Here is a 22,387-nt window from a genome sequence, read left to right on the forward strand (position 1 = left end):
CATATTGTATTTTATTTTGCAGCGCAAAAGAATTTGTGTTGGTGCATGGATTAATCAGCAATTGAAGTATAGCATTACGGGCGGCAAGGTGGGTATCTATTTCCCGCATTTAGTCTCTGACCTTTGTTGTAGGGCTAGTGTAGACCTCGCATCCACTGAGCAGACTCGTCGTCCCACCCGCATCATCATCAGTGATTCCTTGCTCCATAATTTCAAGGGCTTCATAGGAAATTCATGAGTGGAATCAACGAAGTAAGAACAAAATGGACATGCCCTGAGTAGCAAAAAAGTCAAGTGAGAAAAAAAAGATTGAGGGTGAGCCTACACAGTGGAAACGTAGGCTAGGTCGTGATGTATGCTATAGTACTTGGATGCTTGAGGCGATGAAGCCATTTGTGAACACTTTAATGGCGAGTTAGGGAGCAGAGGCCATTAAATGGCCTAGCAGGTCGAGTGATTCATCCGAAGGCGAGGATGGCGAGGAGGAGGAAACCAATGTACAGGGGAGTGACGAAAGTGAAGCAGGTGACGATGAGGCAACAAAGGGTAATGAGGAGACGCCCTAGGATTTGACCATGGAGAATGTATTTACACCTGCACGTCTAACGACCGAGGGTGTCGGCCTTAGATAGAAAAGCACACCCATCCACTTATTACAGTAAAATGTCTTACAATTTTTTTTCCATAAAACATTTTCCACACTAATAAAGCTCTGTTCACTATAACACCCCCATACTCGACCTGAAAATTGGGTCAAGACACCAAAATGTTACATTCTCTACTACATTCTTCACCTATCATATATTTTTTTATAAACTGAGCTTGTAAGTTCACTCAATTATTTTTATTAACTTCTCAGGTGATCAGCAAACTTAGGATTGGGCGTCATGTGGGAAGCTCAGATTGATTTTCTAGTTAATAAATAAGATGATTTATGTTTTTAAACTATTCCGAACTTTTGGACTTTATGGCATGTGTAACTGTTTGGGACTTTGCTTTTCGTTTTTTATTTGTTTTTGATGGATTTAGTAATTATTATTTTAAAATTTTAAAATTATATGTTTTTACAAACTAAGTCACAATTTTCAAAATTTTATACTCTGAAATTTCCGTTGCAAAACAAAGAAATCAATTAAACGATTTTTTGTAAAAATGAATAACTCAAAACACAACTTTTCTAAAAACTGGAAAGAGGTTTGCAAAAACTAACTATTTAAGATCACCCAATTTTCATGGGTTTTTTTTGAGTTTTTAAGCAAGTTCATGTAATTCCTCCAGATTTGGTCATAACGTCCAGGCCGGGTGTGAATGTTACATTTTCTTTCATAAAAATCCAAACTTTTATATTTTTCTTAAGATTTACTTTAATGGATGTTTTGATTTTCATTTCCATGTTCATTCTCTTTATTTTTTGCATGAGTGGCTAAATCTAAAAGGGGGTTGGTTGATGAAGATATTGATAAGTTGATTTTTAGACAAAGGACTAATTCGAATAAATCTAAAAATTTAGGAAGTGCCACCCCTAAGGGAATATCTAAACAAGTGAAATTGAAAGGTAATCTTGTGTTGCACTCATTCATTAGTGTCGGATTAACTGACGAGATCGAAAAATAAAACAAAATTAATTCATCTAAATCGGTAAAATTAAGATCGAAAAATAAAGTGGAGTGACTTAGTAATTTAAGCAATTTAAGTACTAAATATATTCTGTTAGAATTTCTTAATTGATTGATGTAATTTGTAATAAGTACGTAAATACATATATTAAATAAATTTTGAATTAATTTAATAGATTTATGTTTTAAAATTTAAAGGGTTTAATTGAAAATAAAATGTAATTTTAATTTCATAAAAATTATTGAAGCTTTATTTAATAATTGTATAAAACTTTAATCACTCCGTATTAAAATAATTTTATCTTTATTTTTTGGTAAAAAATATCTTTGTTTTATTAAAACAAGAACCATCGTAATCAACTCAGCACTCAAATGTTTCCATGGTCTCCTTAATGATCACTCTATAACCTATTTCGTCAACTTATTAGCTGAAACCCATCATAGTCGTGAACGCTACAAGACACAACATAAAAAAATAAATCATCAAAACATATATTAAAGAAACATCCACCCCTTATTTCCCGGATCAACGGAAGACACCAAAGCCAAATAATAAATCAGAAAAGCATTAGTCAACAACTTGTTAAAATGTCGGTAGTCAGACAAAATATTGACACAATAAACAATCGCCTATCTAAACCTCTTGAAACTCAAGAAAAATTTTCTTGCCTGATATTTTTTTAGTATTTATGCATTCCAATTTCTCCTCTTTAAACTTATCTCTCAACCATTTAACTTCAAAAACAAATCATGTAGTGACAATCAATAATTTTCTTCAACCTATGCGTAGCTTGCATAATCAACAAAATCAACAACTGATTTCTTAGATTCTAATAATAAATTATCTTTAATACATCATCACATTTTATGAGTGTAAATTTTGTAATATTCTCTCTTTATGCTTAGCTTTTAAAAATGTATTTAATTGAAAATAAAGACAAAATCTTTAAAAATCTATACCAAACTCTATCACCCAATCACCGCTCCATAATTTTCACCTTATAAAGTACAATAAGGGTAAAGGAAAATAAATGAGAAATTAGCTTCGAAAGATAATTTAATGGGAAGAGAAAATAAATAATTAAAAAAAACACTAAGAAAAAGTTGGGTAAGAGAAGGAACCAGACAAAACCGAAAAGCTGGGAGGAAAGAAAGCAAAGACTGCAAGAGTAGAGCAAGTATTATCTCCATCATATCATCTTGGATTCCACAATTCATTTTAATTTCATTTCATGTCCACAGAAATGGGTGTGGGTGCAATGGTGTTAAATTGAGTAGAATTTGTTGGGAAGAAACCGAATAATCGAAACAAAGCGAAAGCACAATCGGTGTTTTTTCTCTCCTTATAACTCCTGTCAAAAATTATGGCAAGCACAATAGCACAAGATATGTTCTCTAGCAATCTTAATCAACCACAAATCAACTAATGCAACCACAACAAAAATAAATAGAGACACCGATATTTTTACGTGGAAAACCTCTCTAAATTAAGGGTAAAAACCACGGGACTTTAGAATCCGATAAAGAGCTCTACTATCATCAAATGTTCGACTACAAGATCACAATATCAAGCCTACAACAAGCATTCAACTCCGACAAGGCTAACAATATGTAATCTTTAGCAAAAGAGAGAAAAATGAGAGAACATCACCAAAAACGTAGCTGCTGAAAAATGGGTATTTCCGACGCTACAAGTCTCGGATGAAAAATCCGACCGTGCAAAGTCAAGAACACCTTATCACCTAGCTGCTGTCCAAAAATCAGCTCAATCGAACCACGGATGGACCTTCGATCGAGGAGTTGATCACTGCTGCACCAAGCTTGAAAAACTGATTTTTCTATTCTCTTTTTCTCCAACGAGCTTCAATCTCACTCTCTGTTTTTTCTCTTCTTTTAAATTGAGAATTTGACACTCAATAATAATAGAAAGGCTGCCACATCCCACACATAAAAAAAAATTGACTTTTGACAAAATCAAAGAAAGACAAAATATTATGGCAGAAAATATGGGTTTCCACATAATGGGACCCATACCCAACAGAATTATATCAAAGAATTCTAAATTTGTTGAGTTAAATCAACTTTATTTTATTTTTAAACTTGATTTGAAATTTTAAAGAAATGGGTAAAATAAATACAATTTGAATTAAAGTTTCGTTTGTTTTAATTTAAAAATTTAATAAAAATATTTTCAGTTGATTTCATATAAAATAAAATAGTCAATGTAAAATATTTTTTAGTCAACGTAAATCATTATTCCCGTAAAATGTCTTACCAATTTTTTTCGTAAAATATTTTTCAATTTGATAAAGTTCTGTTCATTGTAACACACCCTATACCTAACCTGAACATCAAGTCAAGATACCGAGATGTTATATTCTCTACTACATTCTTCACTTATCAAATATTTTTTTTATAAATTTTCAAAATCTTTCAATATAGATATTTCTCCCGTGACTATTTGCGAATATTATGGCATCTTATGTTACAAGGTCGACGATCTGTCATCCCTCGATTTAAACTACTTTACTAAATTTGACACAGACGCAATTTTAAACTACCTTAGGGAAGGTAGAGGCGGATGAAAGCGAGAAGCTTCATCGGAGTGACCTCTCTCTTTTAAGCAAACAATTATATTCCCTACTGCAAAAATTTGGATGCAATTTGCATGTATTCGTCTCTGCCCACCATTTGACACTAATAATGTTAATGTATTTAGAGTAGCCATATTATATTCTATTTTGCAGTGATTTTGATGAACCAATCAGCAATTGAAGCATTGCATTGCAGGCGGCTAGGTGGGTATCTATTTCCCGCATTTGGTCTCTAACCCCACCAAGCAGACTCATCATCCCACTCGCAGCATCATCAATGATTCTTTGCTCCACAATTTCAATAGCTTCATAGGAAGCAAATTCAGGAGTGGAATTAACGAAGCAAGAACAAAATGGACGTGCCCTGAGCAGCGAAAAAGTCAAGCGTGAAAAAGAAGATTGAGGGTGTGCCTACACAGTGGTTGTTGGATTGTTGGTACGTCTCCTGGTGTAGCAGAAAATTTATTTTAGCGATCATCAATTACTAATCTATGTACGAGAAACGAATCGGGTTCTGAAAGGATAATTTTGATTCGATTTCGATTTCAAGCCACAACGAAAACGTCCTGACCTTTATGTAGTCACCTATAAAAAACGAGCATTCACTTTTTCTTGAACTTTTCGGAGAGAATAATAATAACAGTTGCTAGACCTTTATTTTATTAAGTTGGTAACTTAACACACTAAGAGATTATATCCTTTTATCATCTTTAATATCACATATTAAAAAGGAAAGCCTGGATTATTCCCTTATTGATAGAAAATGAAATGGAAAGTTTAAAAAGAAATTATATTTTTTAAAAGAATATTAATTTTCATATCTTTTATATTTTGATTGAAATTAATTAATATAATTATTTATATTAATAAATTCGGTAAAATATATAAATTAATATTTTGTATGAATCAAATTCATATATTAATTATATTCTTTCCAAAAGAATATTAATTTGCATGTCTTTTATATTTTGACCGAAATTAATTAATATAACTGCTTATATTAATAAATTGATAAAAATATACAATTAATATTTTGTATGAATCAAATTCATATATTAATTTTATTTATATTCTCTATTTGTACACAACAAGTTTGTACATATAATGTGTTTAATATTTAACAATCAAATTAAATTAATTCAACAATTAATTTAATTCATGTGACAACTAAATACAGTACCAAATGTATTTGAATTCTATTCATTTCAACTATAGGGTGTAACCCTGTTGGTTCTTGTAACGTTGGTAGTAATACTAGAATACTTCTAACATTTCAAGCAATGAGTGACATCTAGCAATACATCATTGCCACTCAAGTTAAAAGAAGTCATGATTTGACATAACTTTTCTGTGATAATTTTTTCATGTATTATATTCTTTTATCATTAATATCTAGATTGGACACAAGTCATGGAATAGTCACATTTATATAGTACAATCTCATATTTTTTAATTTTTTGGGCAGACTATAAACAAATAAGTATGATATCTCATATCAACTTATCAAGTATGGTCATATATTTCTAGTCTCACTCCATCAAAAGATCTAAGATATTGTTCCCATTATGTAGAAAAGATAAATCCTATATTGATCAATCATATCTCACTACATGGATTGCGCTATATCCAACATCAATGGATTTTTCATGTTGTCAAAGAGTTGAACAATGAAAATAGATGGCAAGTGCCTGATTGAATTGATCGGGTCATGTAGGAACAAGGTTCAAGTTTACCGGTCTGTTAGGATGCTTTAGCTGCATACATCACTGCACTTCCACTTGACACCTATCGTAATGATAAACGGCTCGTCTCGCCGTGACCTTCTCTTGAATTCTCAAAACTTCTGTCACTCGATCCCCGCAGGGACAGAGAACCCCTTGCCGTCTCGGCTGAGGCTCTGGGGTTATAGTACAACCATGTTACGGTAGACATTTTGACTGTAAGACATTTTTCAAACTGATAAAACCCTGTTTACAACATCCTCATACCCGACCCAAATATCGAGTCAAGAAATCAGAATGTTGCATTTTCACTTATCAAATAATTTCTTATAAACTTTCATAATTTTAAATATCTAATAAAATTCTTAAATATTATTTTAAAAATGATAAGAATTAAACCACAGTCACTTAAATTTCTCATAAAATCTTTAAATATTATTTTGAATAAGTTAGTGGTTAGAATATTTAATTAAATATAATAATTAATTGATTTTCAAATTTTAATTTAGTTTTACTGGAAAAATAAACTTGTAAATTTACTTTTATACTGGTGTTATGTCTAATCAAAGAAAAATGAAAGGCGAAAGGCGAAAGACAAGTGGGTAAATGTTGTGCTGTTGGGGTTCGGAGAGGTTTGCCTCCCCATTGCCGACTGCTCTTAACTCAGACCCAAAATTTAAAAATTATTAAGGAATTTTAAATATATCAAAGTAGTTTTACCTTGTTGGATTCTTCCAGGAAAGAACATCATCGCTCATCTATCACCCCCAAATTTCAGCCCCTTACGCGCTTTCATGTGTATTAATATGTGTTGCATGTTGTCTTTCTTGATGCTCATATACTTTACTGTTTCAGTTTCTCTAGTTATTGAGCCATCTTTTACTTTTTGTGATCTTTGAACATCAGATTCAGATCTCTTTTCTCTTCTTATAATTCCTCATGTTGTCGTTACCTTCATCTTCCTCATCTATTTCTAGAAAGACATATGATGTTTTTTGAGTTTTAGAGGTGAAGATACCCGTAAGAACTTCACAGATCATCTCTATGAAGCTCTAATGGGGAAGGAAGTCCACACTTTCAGGGACGACCCAAAACTAGACGCCGGCGAAGAAATCTCACCTGAACTGTTTAAAGTCATTCAACAGTCACGGTGCTCCATAATCATTTTCTCCGAAACCTATGCCTTTTCAAGTTGGTGCTTGGAGGAGCTTGCTGAGATTGTTAAGCAGAAAAACGAGAAGAGACACCAAGTGTTTCCCATTTTCTACAAGGTGGATCCTTCTGATTTAAGGAAACAAAAAGGTAAAGTTGAAGAAGCCTTTGTTGCACATGAAGAGAGATACAAAGAAGATAAAAGCAAGATCCAAAAGTGGCGAAACGCTTTGACTCAAGTGGCTAACATCAAAGGATGGCATTTAAATAATAGGTAAATCATCGTTTGCTTCTCTATTTTCCAGCTAGTTTTAGTGACTCAATGATGCTGTTATTATTATTATTTTTGGATAACATGCTATATATATATATATAAGTTTTTATTATCGATGTAATTAATTGTTAAGTTCCATTAACCTAAAGGGCAGGTTGTGTATTTTTGGATGTCCTAGCAAATCTTGCCTTCTTATTCTTGCTTTGTGTTTGCTCCCAAATTACCTATCGTGTGTTAATGATTCATTGAACGAACTTTAAAGAAAAGAAAAAGAAGTGCATTCAAAAGATATCAGCAAACACTACACGAAAACATGTTTTTAGCGGCGCTTTTTTTGGCCTATAAATGTCGTTAAAACTATTTGCGACGTACCGCAAAAAATGCCGTTATAGACAACGCTGCTAAACTTTACAGCGTTTATTTGAAAAAAAACGTCACTATAGAACATGACATTTAGTGACATTTTTCCTACAAATACCACTATAGAATGTGACTTTTAGTGGTGCTTTTCCCTCGAACACCGCTATAGAATGTTACCTTTAGCAGCGCTTTTACAACTAATGCCGCTATAGAACTTGACCTTCAGCGGCATTTTTCCTTCAAACGCCGCTATAGAACATTACCTTTAGTAGCGCTTTTCCAAAAAACGACGCTATAGAACGTGACATTTAGCGGCGCTTTACCTACAAACGCAGCTATAGAACGTGACCTGTTACGGCGCTTTTACAACAAACGCCGCTATAGAATGTGTCCTTTAGCAGCGCTTTTCCCACAAACGCTGCTATAGAACGTTGCCTTTAGCGGTGCTTTTCCCACAAATGCCGCTATAGAAAGTGGCCTTTAGCGACGCTTTTCCCGCAAACGCTGTTATAGAGCTTGATTTTTAGCGGCGCTTTTCGCAAAAAAGCCACTAATTTTAGCAGATTTCCAACATCCATTTTCATCCATATACAAACCCTTCTTGTAGCAACCAAAAACAACAAATACAACAAATCCAACCAAAAACAGCAAATCCAATTGATACTTCAAATTCAACGAAATATATATAATCTAAATTCAAAAATGAAATAACAAAATATTCTTACAATAATGTTAAAATGTTAAACTATTCTTACAATAAGAAAACAAACATCTAAGATGGCGGATTTTGCGACTGCTGAAACGTATACATCATATTCTGAAGCAGTAACTGGAGTTCGTCATATTTTCTGCTCTACTCTGCTTCCCTCGCTGCTGCTTCCGCTCTAAGTTGTAGTTGGAGTTCTTCATATTTTCTTTGAACCTCTGCTTCTCTCGATGCTGCCTTCATTTTAAGTTGAGCAATTTGCTCAACTGTGGTCGCTTGCTTCTGAGCCATCTAGTCTTTTAACCTTTAAACTTCAGCTTGAACCTGATTCCTTGAAGGCATATATTATTGCGAGCTGGATCTAAAATATTAGGTTGGATTAACGAACGATCCTTGAAATTGAACCCAACCATACCTTTCAGGACCCAAAACTTCAGTAATTATTCAGTTATCAATGTCATCAAGATTAACAGAGCTATCACTCGAAGCAATCGCTTCATACTCCGCCTTTTTATCCTTTAGTTTCTCTTAATAAATCAATCAAAAAGTTAGAAACGAAATATATAAAATAAACAAATGCAACACAACATTATTTGCAATACAAACGAAGAATTAAACCATTAAAATTAAACATTATAAATGTTTAAAATAATTCAAATTTTATTAAGTAAATATACCATTATTTCTGCAGCTTCAGTAGTCATAGGAGATCCATCTTTTTTTCTATGTGTAATGTCAAAAAGCTGAAGGTGTCCAACTTTTTGACCAAACAATTGTTCTTACAATATAGTAGTAAAAATATTATTTAATCGAGATTAATTAATATGTGACACAATTAATAAATTCAAAATTCCTTGCCCTCAGCTACACAAGCAAAACTTTTTGACCCAGCTGTGTGCGTGAATTTTTGTTTTTGCCTACTTGTAGTTCCAACGCGTTCTACATTATGAAATCATTATTACTTATATAGTAAATACTATAATTATGTGAGTTTGGAAGTATGTAATACCTCTCCTTTCTTTGAATTCCAAAATCTAACTGCATCTTCCTATTGGTACCTCAGCATTCCCGGCGAGACATTTCGCAGTTTCTCTTCGAGACTTATATTTTTCTTAAAATATTCTTTCTTAAAGTACTTTTATGGTCTCTCCATTTCTTTCCTAATGCCTTCTTAACATAATTATCCGAGACCTCTATAGAAAATATCTTCTGCAAAAAAAAAAAACACAAGTTTAGATAGTAAATATAAATGAAACTTAAATAAAGTATTATAAATTACATTTACGTTATTACCTTAATATTATTGAGAGCTTGATTTTTGTTACTATCAGGCATATGATGCCATGACACTAGTTGATGGGCAACAGATTGGCATTTTATGCTATAATGCCCAAGTATCCTGCTAAAAGTCGAGCTTCTGATCCAACAGGCTGCCCATGACTGTTTCTAGCTACTCTGACATGCTCGACGGAATTTAACTCGTATAAATCTTTTAGTAGCGTACGTCCTCGAGTTCTCCGCGTCCCACCTCTTTCAGTTGAAAAATGGTATATTATAATATAAGGATTTGAAACACAAATCAATAATAAAAGTCAACATGCATGTAAATTAAAGTTTAACATTACTTTGAATTTCTGCAAGTTCGTCAGCTATATTTGGAACATTCGAAGATCCAATACCCTTTTGTTGCTCACTAGTTGTTTCTTCCAAATTTGGAGGATTTTGAACAATACTTAGATCTCGTAATTTTCTTCTGGGCATTTTATCTGCAATACACATAAAATAATTGAAATTTTAGTAACTAATTACAACAATAATAGTACATATAAAATATATGAAAAATTTAACAAGATCAAGATTTAAAATATAATATTACATAAATTAAAAAATAGTAAAATCTTACTACATCATAATTCGTAAATATCTTTATCCACATCCTGGCGAACCCATTGAAATTGTGTACTAGGACTAGGGATATTTTCATTTAGGTTTTGTTCTGGAAAATGCAAAGTTTCTAATCTTTCGTCGATGTAATCTCTACTTCCATTGCCCATGTCAAACAAGTCTCTAGGGGTGTTACGGAGTACAACGTACCAACCCTCATCAGTTGGATCTTTCAAGTAAAAAACCTATTTCACTTGAGAAGAAAATACATGCGGCTCGTCTATCAATTGTTGTCCAGTGTGAATTAATTGAGAGAAGTTCACCATTGTAAAACCAAATTGATTTTTTTAATTCCGTGAGCAGTATTAACATCAGCCCAATCACATCGAAATAAGACAACCTTCTGTTTGCCATAGTAATCCAACTCAATAATGTCAGTAAGAAGTCTGTAATACTCCACATTTCCCTCAACAGGATTACTGTCCCTAGCACTAGCATAACTTATAATTGAAGAATTAACAACTATTCCACAATTTTGAGTCCTCCTCAATCTTTCGCGAGATTTGTATGAAACCTGAATCCATTGATGAGGAAGGCATTATATCTTTTTACTACTCTATTCGAACCTTCGGAAAGCCATTTAACTTTGTCATTAACGTCCTTTCCACTCCAAACCTATTGAATCGAAAGTAAATTGATTAATTATAAATGTTATGAGAAAATATTATTATTTGTCAATGAAAGCTTCAGTCACATACTGTTTGCCCTAACCATTCATGAAAAGATTCTGTGAATAACTTATGAATCTCTCGATGTTGTAATCTTCGAGAGTGTGAATGATATCTTAAGAGTTGTTTGTACTCGCTATGTTAAAAAATGGATTACTTGGTTAGAATATAAACAAATTAAAAAGATGAATATTAATCAAAATTTGAAACTTACTTGCGTAATGGTTCAATTGAATCGTGGTGAAAAAGAACATGTCAATGTGCTTGTAACCAAGATCTATCATCTAAGTGTGCAATTTCAACTTTATCGATGGGTTCTCCATAACTTCAAAATAAAGAAGTTTTGACTACGTTATAATCAGTGAGACCAGCATTTCTACTTGGTCTATTCAGTCTTGTTTCAACATCTTCTAAATATCTAGAACAGAAAGTCATACACTCCTCTGCCAAGTATCCTTCAGCTATTGATCCTTCTAGATAACACTTATTACGACAATAAGACTTCAATTTGAATAGGAACCTAAACACGATATACAAAATTATCAAAATTTGTTATAGGAAGATGAATCAACCATACAATTCGCAAACAAAGAGAAGACTGAGGGAGGCGTATGTCGGCGATGTTGACGGGGAGATTAATGATGAATCGGATGAAGAGGATGATCCTAATGAGGTGGACTTGTGGAAGAAAAGAAGTATTTTTTTTAGTTGCCTTATTGGGACAATCTTGATGTCATGCATATTGAAAAGAATGTTTGCGAGAACATCATTGAGACAATTCTGAATGTCGATAGAAAATCGAAAGACAATCTTCAAAGTCGACTTGATCTAGTTAACATGGGAATTTGATGTGAACTAGTACTTCTAAATGGGAAATATAGGTTGTCGCCTCCTATTTTTGCAATGTTAAAGAAAGAAAAAGAAATGTTTTGCACGGTGTTGAAGGACATAAAGGTCCCAGATGCATATGCACCAAATATATCTCGATGTGTGAGTCTTAAAGATTGAAGACTATATTCCCTAAAATCTCACGATTATCACATCTTGATACAAGATTTATTGCCAGTTACTTTACACTGTTGTATGTCAAAAAAGGTGATGTCTTGCATAATTGAACTATCCAATATAATGATAACTATTTGTAGAAAAGTTCTGAATGTTGAAGAACTTGAGAAAGTACAAGATCAAACCGCCTTGATTTATGCAATTTGGAGAAGATCTTTCCACCTTCTTTCTTCACTATTATGGTGCACTAAGTAATCCATCTCCCTCATGAAGCAAAACTTGGTGGACCGGTTTTCTATCGGTGGATGTATCCTATAGAGAGGTGCTAATTTATTTGTAAAGTTTTTCATTAATTCATGAATATACCTTTAGTCAACTTTTGATAATGTTGTATATAGTGTTTAGGTTCCTATTCAAATTAAAGTCTTATTGTCGTAATAAGCGTTATCCAGAAGGATCAATAGCTGAAGGATTTGGTAGAAGAGTGTATGACTTTCTGTTCTAGATATTTAGAAGATGTTGAAACAAGACTGAATAGACCAAGTAGAAATGCTGGGCTCACTGATCATAACATAGCTGAAACTTATTTATTTCGAAGTTATGGAGAACCCATCGGTAAAGTTGAAATTGCACACTTAGATGATAGATCTTGGATACAAGCATATCGATATGTTCTTTTTCACCACGATTCATTTGAACCATTACGCAAGTAAGTTTTAGAATTTGATTAATATTCATCTTTTTAATTTGTTTCTCTTCTAACCAAGTAATCCACTTTTTAACATAGCGAGTACAAACAACTCTTGAGATCTCATTCATGCTCTCGAAGATTATAACATCGAGAGATTCATTAGTTATTCACAGAGTCTTTTCATGAATGGTTAGGGAAAACAGTATGTGACTGAAGCTTTCATTGACAAATAATAATATTTTCTCATTACATTTATAATTAATCAATTTACTTTCGAGTCAATAGGTTTGGAGTGGAAAGGACGTTAATGAAAAAGTTAAATGGCTTTCCAAAGGTCCGAATAGAGTAGTAAAAGGATGTAGTGCCTTCCTCATCAATGGATTCAGGTTTCATACAAAATCTTGTGAAAGATTGAGGAGGACTCAAAATTGTAGAATAGTTGTTAATTCTTCAATTACAAGTTATGCTAGTGCTAGGGACAGTAATCCTGTTGAGGGAAATGTGGAGTATTACGGACTTCTTACTAACATTGTTGAGTTAGATTACCATGGCAAATAAAAAGTTGTCTTATTTCGATGTGATTGGGCTAATGTTAATACTGCTCGCAAAATTAAAAAAAAATCAATTTGGTTTTATAATAGTGAACTTCTTTCGATTAATCCACACTGGACAACAATTGATAGACGAGCCGTATGTATTTTCTTCTTAAGTGAAACAAGTTTTTTCCTTGAAAGATCCAACTGATGAGGGTTCGTACGTTGTACTCCGTAACACCCCTAGAGACTTGTTTGACATGGGCAATGGAAGTAGAGAGGACATCGATGAAAGATTAGAAACTTTGTATTTTCCAGAACAAAACTTAAATGAAAATATCCCTAGTACTAGTACACAATTTCAATGGGTTCGTCAGATGTGAATGAAGATATTTACAATTATGATGTAGTAAGATTTTACGATTTTTAATTATATGTAATATTATATTTTAAATCTTGATCTTGTTAAATATTTCATCTATTTTATATGTACTATTACTGTTGTTAGAATTAAGTGACCCAAATTCTTATTTAAATAAAATAAGATGGAAAATAAAATAAAAGTAAAATCCATATAGAACTAGACTTCTTTTATTTTATTTTAGAATAAGGTTTTAAACCTTATTAAACTCCATCTATTTTATATTGATTAGGATAAGGTGTTTCAATCCTACTAGAATATGGCTTTGCAAGCCTATAAATAGACATAGTCTATTCCTCTTGTATTTGAGTAAAAATTTTCGACATAGTGAATTTTCTTCTCCTCCGCCTGTGGTTTTTTTCCGAAAGGGTTTCCACGTAAAATTTATGTGTTCTTTATTTTATTTATTTTATTCTATTTTATTTTTCACAAATTGGTACCAGAGCTTCCGGTTATTCATCTCGATCACGGTAATGGCGTCTTTGAAGTATGAAATTCATTGTTGGATCGCAACACCGATTTGCGTTGTGGCAAATTAAGATGCAAGCGCTTCTTGCACGATGGATCTAGAGGATGCCCTGCTAGGATAGATAAGATGCCTTCGACATTAACAGATGAAGAGAAGAAGCGTAAGGATCGAAAGGCATTAACACAATTACATCTCGCATTTGTCCAACGAAATTTTGCGGGATGTGATGAAAGAGAAAACCGCCACGCATTATGGAAGAGGCTAGAACAAATATGTATGTCGAAAACTCTAACAAGCAAGTTGCATATGAAGCGGCGTCTTTATGCTCATCGTTTGGAGGAAGGTGCGTCAGTACACGAACACTTAATGTTGTTTAAAGAAATTCTCTCAAACTTGGAGGCCATGGAGGTTCAAGATGATAAGGAAGATCTAGGGTTGATTCTACTTTGTTCGTTGCCCTGCCTTATTCAACCTTTAGAGACACGATTTTATATAGCCGCGAGTCTCTCACAGTTGATGAGGTTTATGATTCTTTAACCTCGTATGATAAGATGAAGCATCTTGTGGTTAAACCCAACTCTCAGGGAGAGGGTCTCATTGTTCGTGGGAGACAAGACCGGAATGTTGATGATGATCGTGGTAGAACACAGGAACGAAATCCTCGTGGTAAATCTAAGGGTAGATCGAAATCTTCAAACAGAGGTAAAACTTGCAACTTCTGCAAGAAGAAAGGGCACATTAAATCTGAGTGCTATAAGCTACAAAATAAGATTAAAAGGGAGGTCGAATCAAAAGGAAAACAAACGGAAAATTCCGGTGAAGTGATGTTGTAGAAGACTACAGCGATGGTGAACTTCTAGTTGCTTCATCAATGATTCTAAAGTGGCGAGGAGTGGATACTTGATTCAGCTGCACCTTCCACATGAGTCCCAATCGGGATTGGTTTACAACTTATGAAACAAGATCTCAAGGTGTTGTTTTGATGGGAAATAATGCTTCATGTAAAATCGCGGTGTTGGAACAATTAAAGTTAAGATGTTTGATGGAGTTGTCGAACACTTAGTGACGTGCGGCATGTTCCGAATTGAAAAGAAATTTAATTTCGTTGAGTACTCTTGATTCAAAAGTGCAGATACACACCGAAAGTGGGGTTTTAAAGATTTCAAAGGGTCCTTGTTGTGATGAAAGGGCAAAGAAAGATTGCCAAGTTATATGTTTCTGAGGTTCTCTCATATCGGTGATGCAATTGCCGCTTCCTCTTCCTTGTCGATGATGATATTACTAAACTTTGGCATATCGCCTAGGGCATATGAGTGAGAATGGCATGGCGAATTAAGCAAAGAGGACTTCTTAATGGGCAAGGAATTTGCAAACCGAATTTCTGTGAGCACTGTGTTTTGGGAAGCAAAAGAGAGTTCGATTCACTAGAGGAATCCATAACACGAAGGAAACGTTGGAGTATATCCATTCGATCCGTGGGGGCCGTCCAGAGTGCCTTCGAGAGGTGGAGCTAATTATATGCTAACCTTTATTGATGATTTTTCCGAAAAGTTTGGGCGTTCTTCCCAAGCGAAAAGCGATGTGTTTTCCACATTTAAGTCTTGGAAAATTATGATTGAAAAATGAGACGGAAAAGCAGATAAAATACCTCCGCATGCACAATGGCTTAGAGTTCGCTCGATGAGTTTAATAGATTGTGCAAGTCGGAGGGATCATGAGACACTTGACGATTCGTCATACTCCACAAAGAAAAGCGGCGTTGCGAACGAATGAACGAACGATCATGGAGAAGGTTCGATGTATGTTGTCAAATGCCAACTTACGAAGTCATTTTGGGCGAAGCGACCTCATCGCATGTTTTTGATCAACCGATCTCCATCCGCTGCCATTGAGAAAAGACTCCACAAGAGGTATGGTCCGTAATCCCGCTAATTATTCGATTTAAAGATTTTTGGGTGTCCTGCGTATGCTCATGTTGATAATGGAAAATTGGAACCGAGATCCATTAAATGCGTTTTCTTGGTTATAAAGTGGTGTAAAAGGCTATAAGTTATGGTGTCCTGAAAATAGAAAAGTTGTGATTAGCAGAGATGTTGTTTTTGATGAAACTGCTATGCTACCTAACTTATCTCTTAAAGACTCTTCCAATAAAGAAAACCAAAAGCAGGTGGAGCATCAGATTAATACAGAATCAACTCCTCAAGCCAGTACAAAAATTGAGAATAGAGTTGCTTCTTCACCGCAATACTCTATCGCCAAAAACAGGACAAGAAGAGAAATTAAACCTCCAAAGAAGTATGCCGAGGTTGATCTAGTTGCTTATGCTTTAAATGTGGCTGAAGATATAGATGCGAATCAAGAGCCATTTAATTATTCTGAGGCGATTAGTTGTGAAGACTCAAAAAAGTGGATGTTTGCTATGCAAGAGGAGATGGAATCACTCCACAAAAACAGAACATGGGATCTTGTAAAACTTCCTAAAGGTAAAAAGGCTGTTCGTTGTAAATGGGTGTTTAAAAAGAAAGAAGGGACTCCAGGAGTTGAAGAACCCAGATATAAAGCAAGGCTTGTTGCAAAGGGTTACAGTCAAATTCCAGGAGTGGACTTCACAGATGTGTTCTCTCCAGTTGTTAAGCATAGTTCGATTCGAGCTTTGCTTGGTATTGTTGCCATGCATGATTTGGAGCTTGAGCAGTTAGATGTAAAACGCATTTTGCATGGAGAACTTGAGGAAGATATTTACATGCAACAACCGAGAGGGTTTTATAGTCTCGAAAAAGAGGACTATGTTTGCTTGTCAAAAAGTCCCTTTACGGTTTGAAACAATCACCAAGACAAGGGTACAAGAGGTTTGATTCCTTTATGACTTCTCATGATTTCAAAAGAAGTAGTTTTGACAGTTGTGTCTACTTTAAGAAAAATAGTGATGGTTCTTTTGTGTATCTACTTCTTTATGTTGATGACATGTTGATAGCAGCAAAAGATAAAAGAGAGATAAGAAAGGTTAAAGCCCAACTAAGTGAAGAATTTGAGATGAAAGATTTAGGACCAGCAAAGAAGATACTTGGTATGGAGATTCTCAGAGATAGAAAAGCAAGTAAATTGTACCTAAGTCGGAAGGGTACATTGAGAAAGTTCTTTGCGAGTTCAATATGCAGAGTGCTAAGCCTGTTAGTACTCCTTTAGCGACCCATTTCGACTTTCATCGGCCTTATCTCCTCAATCGATAATGAGATTGAGTACATGTCACATGTTCCATACTCTAGTGCAGATAGGATCTCTCATGTATGCTATGGTTTGTTCACGTCCGATTTATCATATGCGATCGGTGCGCTTAGCGATACATGGCGAATCTCGGTAAAGAACACCGGAAAGCGATTCGATGGATTTTAAGATACTTACGAGGCACTACTAATGTTTGCTTACAGTTTGGAAGAACTAAAGATGGAGTTATAGGGTATGTTGATGCTGATTTTGCTGGAGACCTTGATAGAAGAAGATCTCTCACAGTTACGTCTTTACAATCGGAGGTTGTGCAATTAGTTGGAAAGCCACTTTGCAAACTACGATCGCTTTGTCTACCAATCGAAGCTGAGTACATGGCGATTCTCGAGGCTTGTAAAGAAGCTATTTGGTTGAAGGGACTATTTAGTGAACTCAATGAAGACCTTCAAATCAAGCACGAGATTTTGTGACATCAGAGTGCCATCTTTCTTACAAAGATCAAATGTTTCATGAGAGAACAAAACACATTGATATTCGGTATCATTTTGTTCGTGAAATTATTGCTCGTGGTGATATTGTTGTGAGCAAAATTAGCACTCATGAAAATCCTGCAGATATGATGACTAAGTCACTTCCTATAACCAAGTTTGAGCATTGCTTAGACTTGGTTGGTGTTCATTGTTGAAGTTAAACCCTTAAGGGGTTTTTGGAAGAGGTGAAGAACTTGTTTATTGAAAGTTCGCGATGAAGAACTTGTTCATTGAGAATTTGTGTCAAGGTGGAGATTGTTAGAATTAAGTGACCCAAATTCTTATTTAAATAAAATAAGATGGAAAATAAAATAAAAGTAAAATCCATATAGAACTAGACTTCTTTTATTTTATTTTAGAATAAGGTTTTTAAACCTTATTAAACTCCATCTATTTTATATTGATTAGGATAAGGTGTTTCAATCCTACTAGAATATGGCTTTGCAAGCCTATAAATAGACATAGTCTATTCCTCTTGTATTTGAGTAAAAATTTTTCGACATAGTGAATTTTCTTCTCCTCTGCCCGTAGTTTTTTTTCCGAAAGGGTTTCCACGTAAAATTTATGTGTTCTTTATTTTTATTTATTTTATTCTATTTTATTTTTCACAACTGTTGTAATTAGTTACTAAAATTTCAACTATTTTATGTGTATTGCAGATAAAATGCCCAGAAGAAAATTATGAGATCTAAGTATTGTTCAAAATCTTCCAAATTCGGAAGAAACAACTAGTGAGCAACAAACGGATATTAGATCTTCGAATGTTCCGAATACAACTGACGAACCTGCAGAAATTTAAAGTAATGTTAAACTTTAATTTACATGCATGTTGACTTTTATTGTTGATTTGTGTTTCAAATCCTTAGAGCAAATTGCTAAACTTAAAGCAGAGGCAGCATCGAGAGAAGCAGAGGTTCAAAGAAAATTTGAAGAACTCCAGCTACAACTTAGAGCAGAAGAAGCAGCGAGGGAAGCAGAGTAGAGTAGAAAATACGACGAACTCCAGCTACAGCTTCATAATATGACAAAGATGTTTCAGCAGTCGCAAAATCCTCCATCTTAGACTTTTTTTTTCTTGTTGTAAGAATAGTTTAACATTTTAACACTATTGTAAGAACATTTTTTTATTTCATTTTTTAATTTAGATTATATATATTTCATTGAATTTGAAGCATCAATTGGATTTGCTGTTTTTGGTTGGATTTGTTTTATTTATTATTTTTGGTTGTTACAGGAAGGGTTTGTATATGGATGTAAATGGATGTTGGAAATCTTTTAAAATTAGTAGCATTTTTGCGAAAAGTGCTGTTAAAAACCAAGTTCTATAGTGGCGTTTACGGGAAAAGCACTGCTAAAGGCCACGTTCTATAGCGGCGTTTGTAGGAAAAGCGCAGCTAAAGGCCACGTTCTATAGCGGCGTTTGTTGGAAAAACGCCGCTAAAGGCCACGTTCTATAGCGGCATTTGTTGTAAAAGCGCCGCTACAGGCCACGTTCTACAGCGTCGTTTGTAGGCAAAGCATCGCTAAATGTCACGTTTTACAGCGTCGTTTGTTGGAAAAGTGCCACTAAAGGTAATGTTCTGTAGCGGCGTTTGAAGGAAAAACACCGTTAAAGGTCACGTTCTCTAGCGGCTTTTGTTGTAAAAGTGTGGCTAAATGTCACATTCTATAGTGGCGTTTGTAGAAAAAATGCCGCTAAAAGTCATGTTCTATAGCGGCGTTTTTTTCAAATAAACGCCGCAAAGTTTAGCGGCGTTGTCTATAGCGGCTTTTTTTGTGGCACTAGTAAAAACGCCGCAAATAGTTTTAGCGCCGCAAAAACCTGTTTTCATGTAGTGTGAGATTGCTTAAAGTTCATTTCCTTTCAAGTTGTAATCATTTCGAATATCTTTCTAATAAGTTACGGCTTTTAGATTGGATGGGATATCCTTTAAAATCATTGCCTTCAAGCTTCCAACCGAACAACCTTATTGCACTTCTCTTAGCTTTGGAAGAGAAATATAGTAAGAATCAATTCATCTAGTCCCTGCCTTTTAATATTTTAAGATGAATGATTAAAATTTTATTAAGATGGAAAAATAGTAACAAAAATGAGTTTACTTAAGTTTTCTCTTTTCTATCTAATTTATTATTGTTTTCAGCAGCCCCTGTGTAAGTTGAAAGTATTCAACCTCAAAGGCTCCGAAAACCTAATCAAGACACCAGACTTTACTAGAGGTCCAAATCTTGAAGTTTTGATTTTAAAAGGGAGTACCAGATTAAAAGATGTTCATCCATCCATAGGAGTTCTTACGAGGCTTAAACTTTTGAACTTAAGAGGCTGCAAAAATCTTAGGAGTCTTCCAACCAAAATTGAATGGGAATCTCTTGAAACATTAAATCTGAAAGATTGCAAAAACCTTGTGAGCCTCACAAGCAGCAAAGGTGGGTGTAAAGGTTTAAGGGCTCCAAATCTTGAAGTTTTGATTTTGGAAGGATGTACCAAATTAATAGATGTTCATCCATCCATAGGAGTTCTTACGAGACTCAAACTTTTGAACTTAGGAGGCTGCAAAAATCTTAGGAGTCTTCCAACCAAAATTGAATGGGAATCTCTTGAAACATTAAATCTGAAAGATTGCAAAAACCTTGTGAGTCTCGCAAGCAGCAAAGGTGGGTGTAAAGGTTTAAGAGCTCCAAATCTTGAAGTTTTGATTTTGGAAGGATGTACCAGATTAATAGATGTTCATCCATCCATAGGAGTTCTTACGAGGCTTAAACTTTTGAACTTAGGAGGCTGCTAAAATCTTAGGAGTCTTCCAACCAAAATTGAATGGGAATCTCTTGAAATATTAAATCTGAAAGATTGCAGTAACCTTGTGAGCCTCCCAAGGAGCATAGGTGGGTCTAAAGGTTTAAGAGTTCTTAAATTTTCAGGTTGTTGTAAGGTTGAAAGTTGGCCAGAGGATTTGAATCAACTAGAGTTTTTGGACAGGCTTGACTTAAGTGAAACAGCCAGAACAATACCACCATCTTTCATTTTTCAGCTTAAAGTTTTGTATTTCAATTGGCGCAAGGGAGCATCATATAAGTACGAATGAATCCACCTTCCCTTTTAAAGTTAATCCAAAGACCAATGATAGAATCCATGCCTCTGATGTTACCTTCATTGTCAGGTTTCAGTTCATTAAGAGAGTTGAATCTTAGGGAGTGCAATCTTTGTGATATTCCTAATGATATTTCTTCTCTAACCTCTTTGTATTTTATTGATCTTAGTGGTAACAATTTCATCAGTGTACCTTCGTCTATTACTCGTCTTTCCAAGATTAATACTCTTAATTTGGATAATTGTAAGGAGCTTAAATCATTGCCTGGGGTTCTAACAAATATAGGAAGTGTGTTGGTATCTGGCTGTGATTCGCTTGAAGCAATTGCAAATCCATCAAATGTATGCAAGTCAGTGAATTGGGCTGATATTAGAGGTATTAACTGCTACAGGTTAGCTGAGACCATGAATCTAGTAACACTGCTGAAAAAAAATATTAAGGTTAGTTAATATCTCTGGTTCTCTCACAAAAGCTCATACTTGATCATTTATGATGTTCGTTAGTTACTAAACAAGTAGAGTTATGTTTTGCAGGTATTTGGAAATTTAAGAAACGTGTTCACTGTTATTATTCCTGGAGGTGAAATTCCAGAATGGTTCGACCATCAGAGAGTGGGGTTTTCAATCAAGATACCACTGGCTCACAATATTTGGAATGATAGTCAACGGATGGGAGTTGCTTTGTGCTGCACTTTTGTCTCTGCTGATACTTCCAGGGAGGAGCATCTTACGAGTGAAGTTCTTTTGCATGATAAAAATTATGGACAAGCTGAGTTTGATAAACCTTTTCTTGCGGATCATGTTGCCTTTCCTTTTAAGAAAGGTTCTAACCAGCACGTAACCAAGGACCTCCTTTATCTTCCTTATTGTTCGCGTGCCAGCTTGCTATATCCACATTACTTGAAGGAATAAATCGGTGAAATTGGTAAATTATTCGGTGAAAGTGAAAGCGAGAATTTACCAACATTAGATCTCCCAAATCGGGAATTCAATGAGCTTGAGCTGAATATGGGGTTATCTCCTATCACTCAGTTAAGGTGAAAAAATGTGGGGTTAGATTAGTGTATGAGCAAGATTTGGAAGATGTCCAAGAGCAGCAAAGCAATCAAACTTGTGTAACAATTGAAGAAATGAATGAAGACTCTGCTGCTGAGGGATCAATAGCTAATGGTTCCCTTGTAAAGTGGACACTTAATGTCTATAAAGAGACGGAGGCAGAGGTAGAGTCACAATCAAAACCGACCGAAAAGTCAATCAATTTTGTAAGGCGTTTGTGCTTGGGATGTTTTGATGGTAAAATTGTGGTCATTGGTTGTCTTAATAATTCTTTATGTTACTTTTTCTATATAAAAGAATATATTATATCTATATTTTCTTTTTCAGGTTGAAGAAG

At 34.5% G+C, this 22,387-nt stretch overlaps 2 protein-coding genes across 2 annotated transcripts; both read left to right on the forward strand.

Annotated features, from left to right (window-relative positions):
* Positions 1-6,929: 6,929 nt before the first annotated feature.
* LOC108472162 (disease resistance protein RPV1-like) lies at positions 6,930-7,361 on the forward strand (the record flags this gene model as incomplete). Its single annotated transcript, XM_017773673.2, has 1 exon — positions 6,930-7,361. A coding segment is annotated over one exon (432 nt), but the record flags the coding sequence as incomplete, so codon positions are not given.
* Positions 7,362-11,597: 4,236 nt separating this feature from the next.
* On the forward strand, positions 11,598-21,731 carry LOC108472161 (disease resistance-like protein DSC1). The gene is made up of 6 exons (XM_053021374.1): positions 11,598-11,708; positions 18,776-18,892; positions 20,051-20,615; positions 21,065-21,435; positions 21,529-21,606; positions 21,711-21,731. Exons 1-6 carry the CDS (start codon positions 11,598-11,600, stop codon positions 21,729-21,731), a joined length of 1,263 nt encoding a protein of 420 aa, XP_052877334.1.
* The last annotated feature ends 656 nt before the right edge of the window (positions 21,732-22,387 follow it).

The sequence above is a fragment of the Gossypium arboreum genome, chromosome 11 (assembly GCF_025698485.1).
Source record: "Gossypium arboreum isolate Shixiya-1 chromosome 11, ASM2569848v2, whole genome shotgun sequence".
NCBI lineage: Eukaryota > Viridiplantae > Streptophyta > Magnoliopsida > Malvales > Malvaceae > Gossypium > Gossypium arboreum.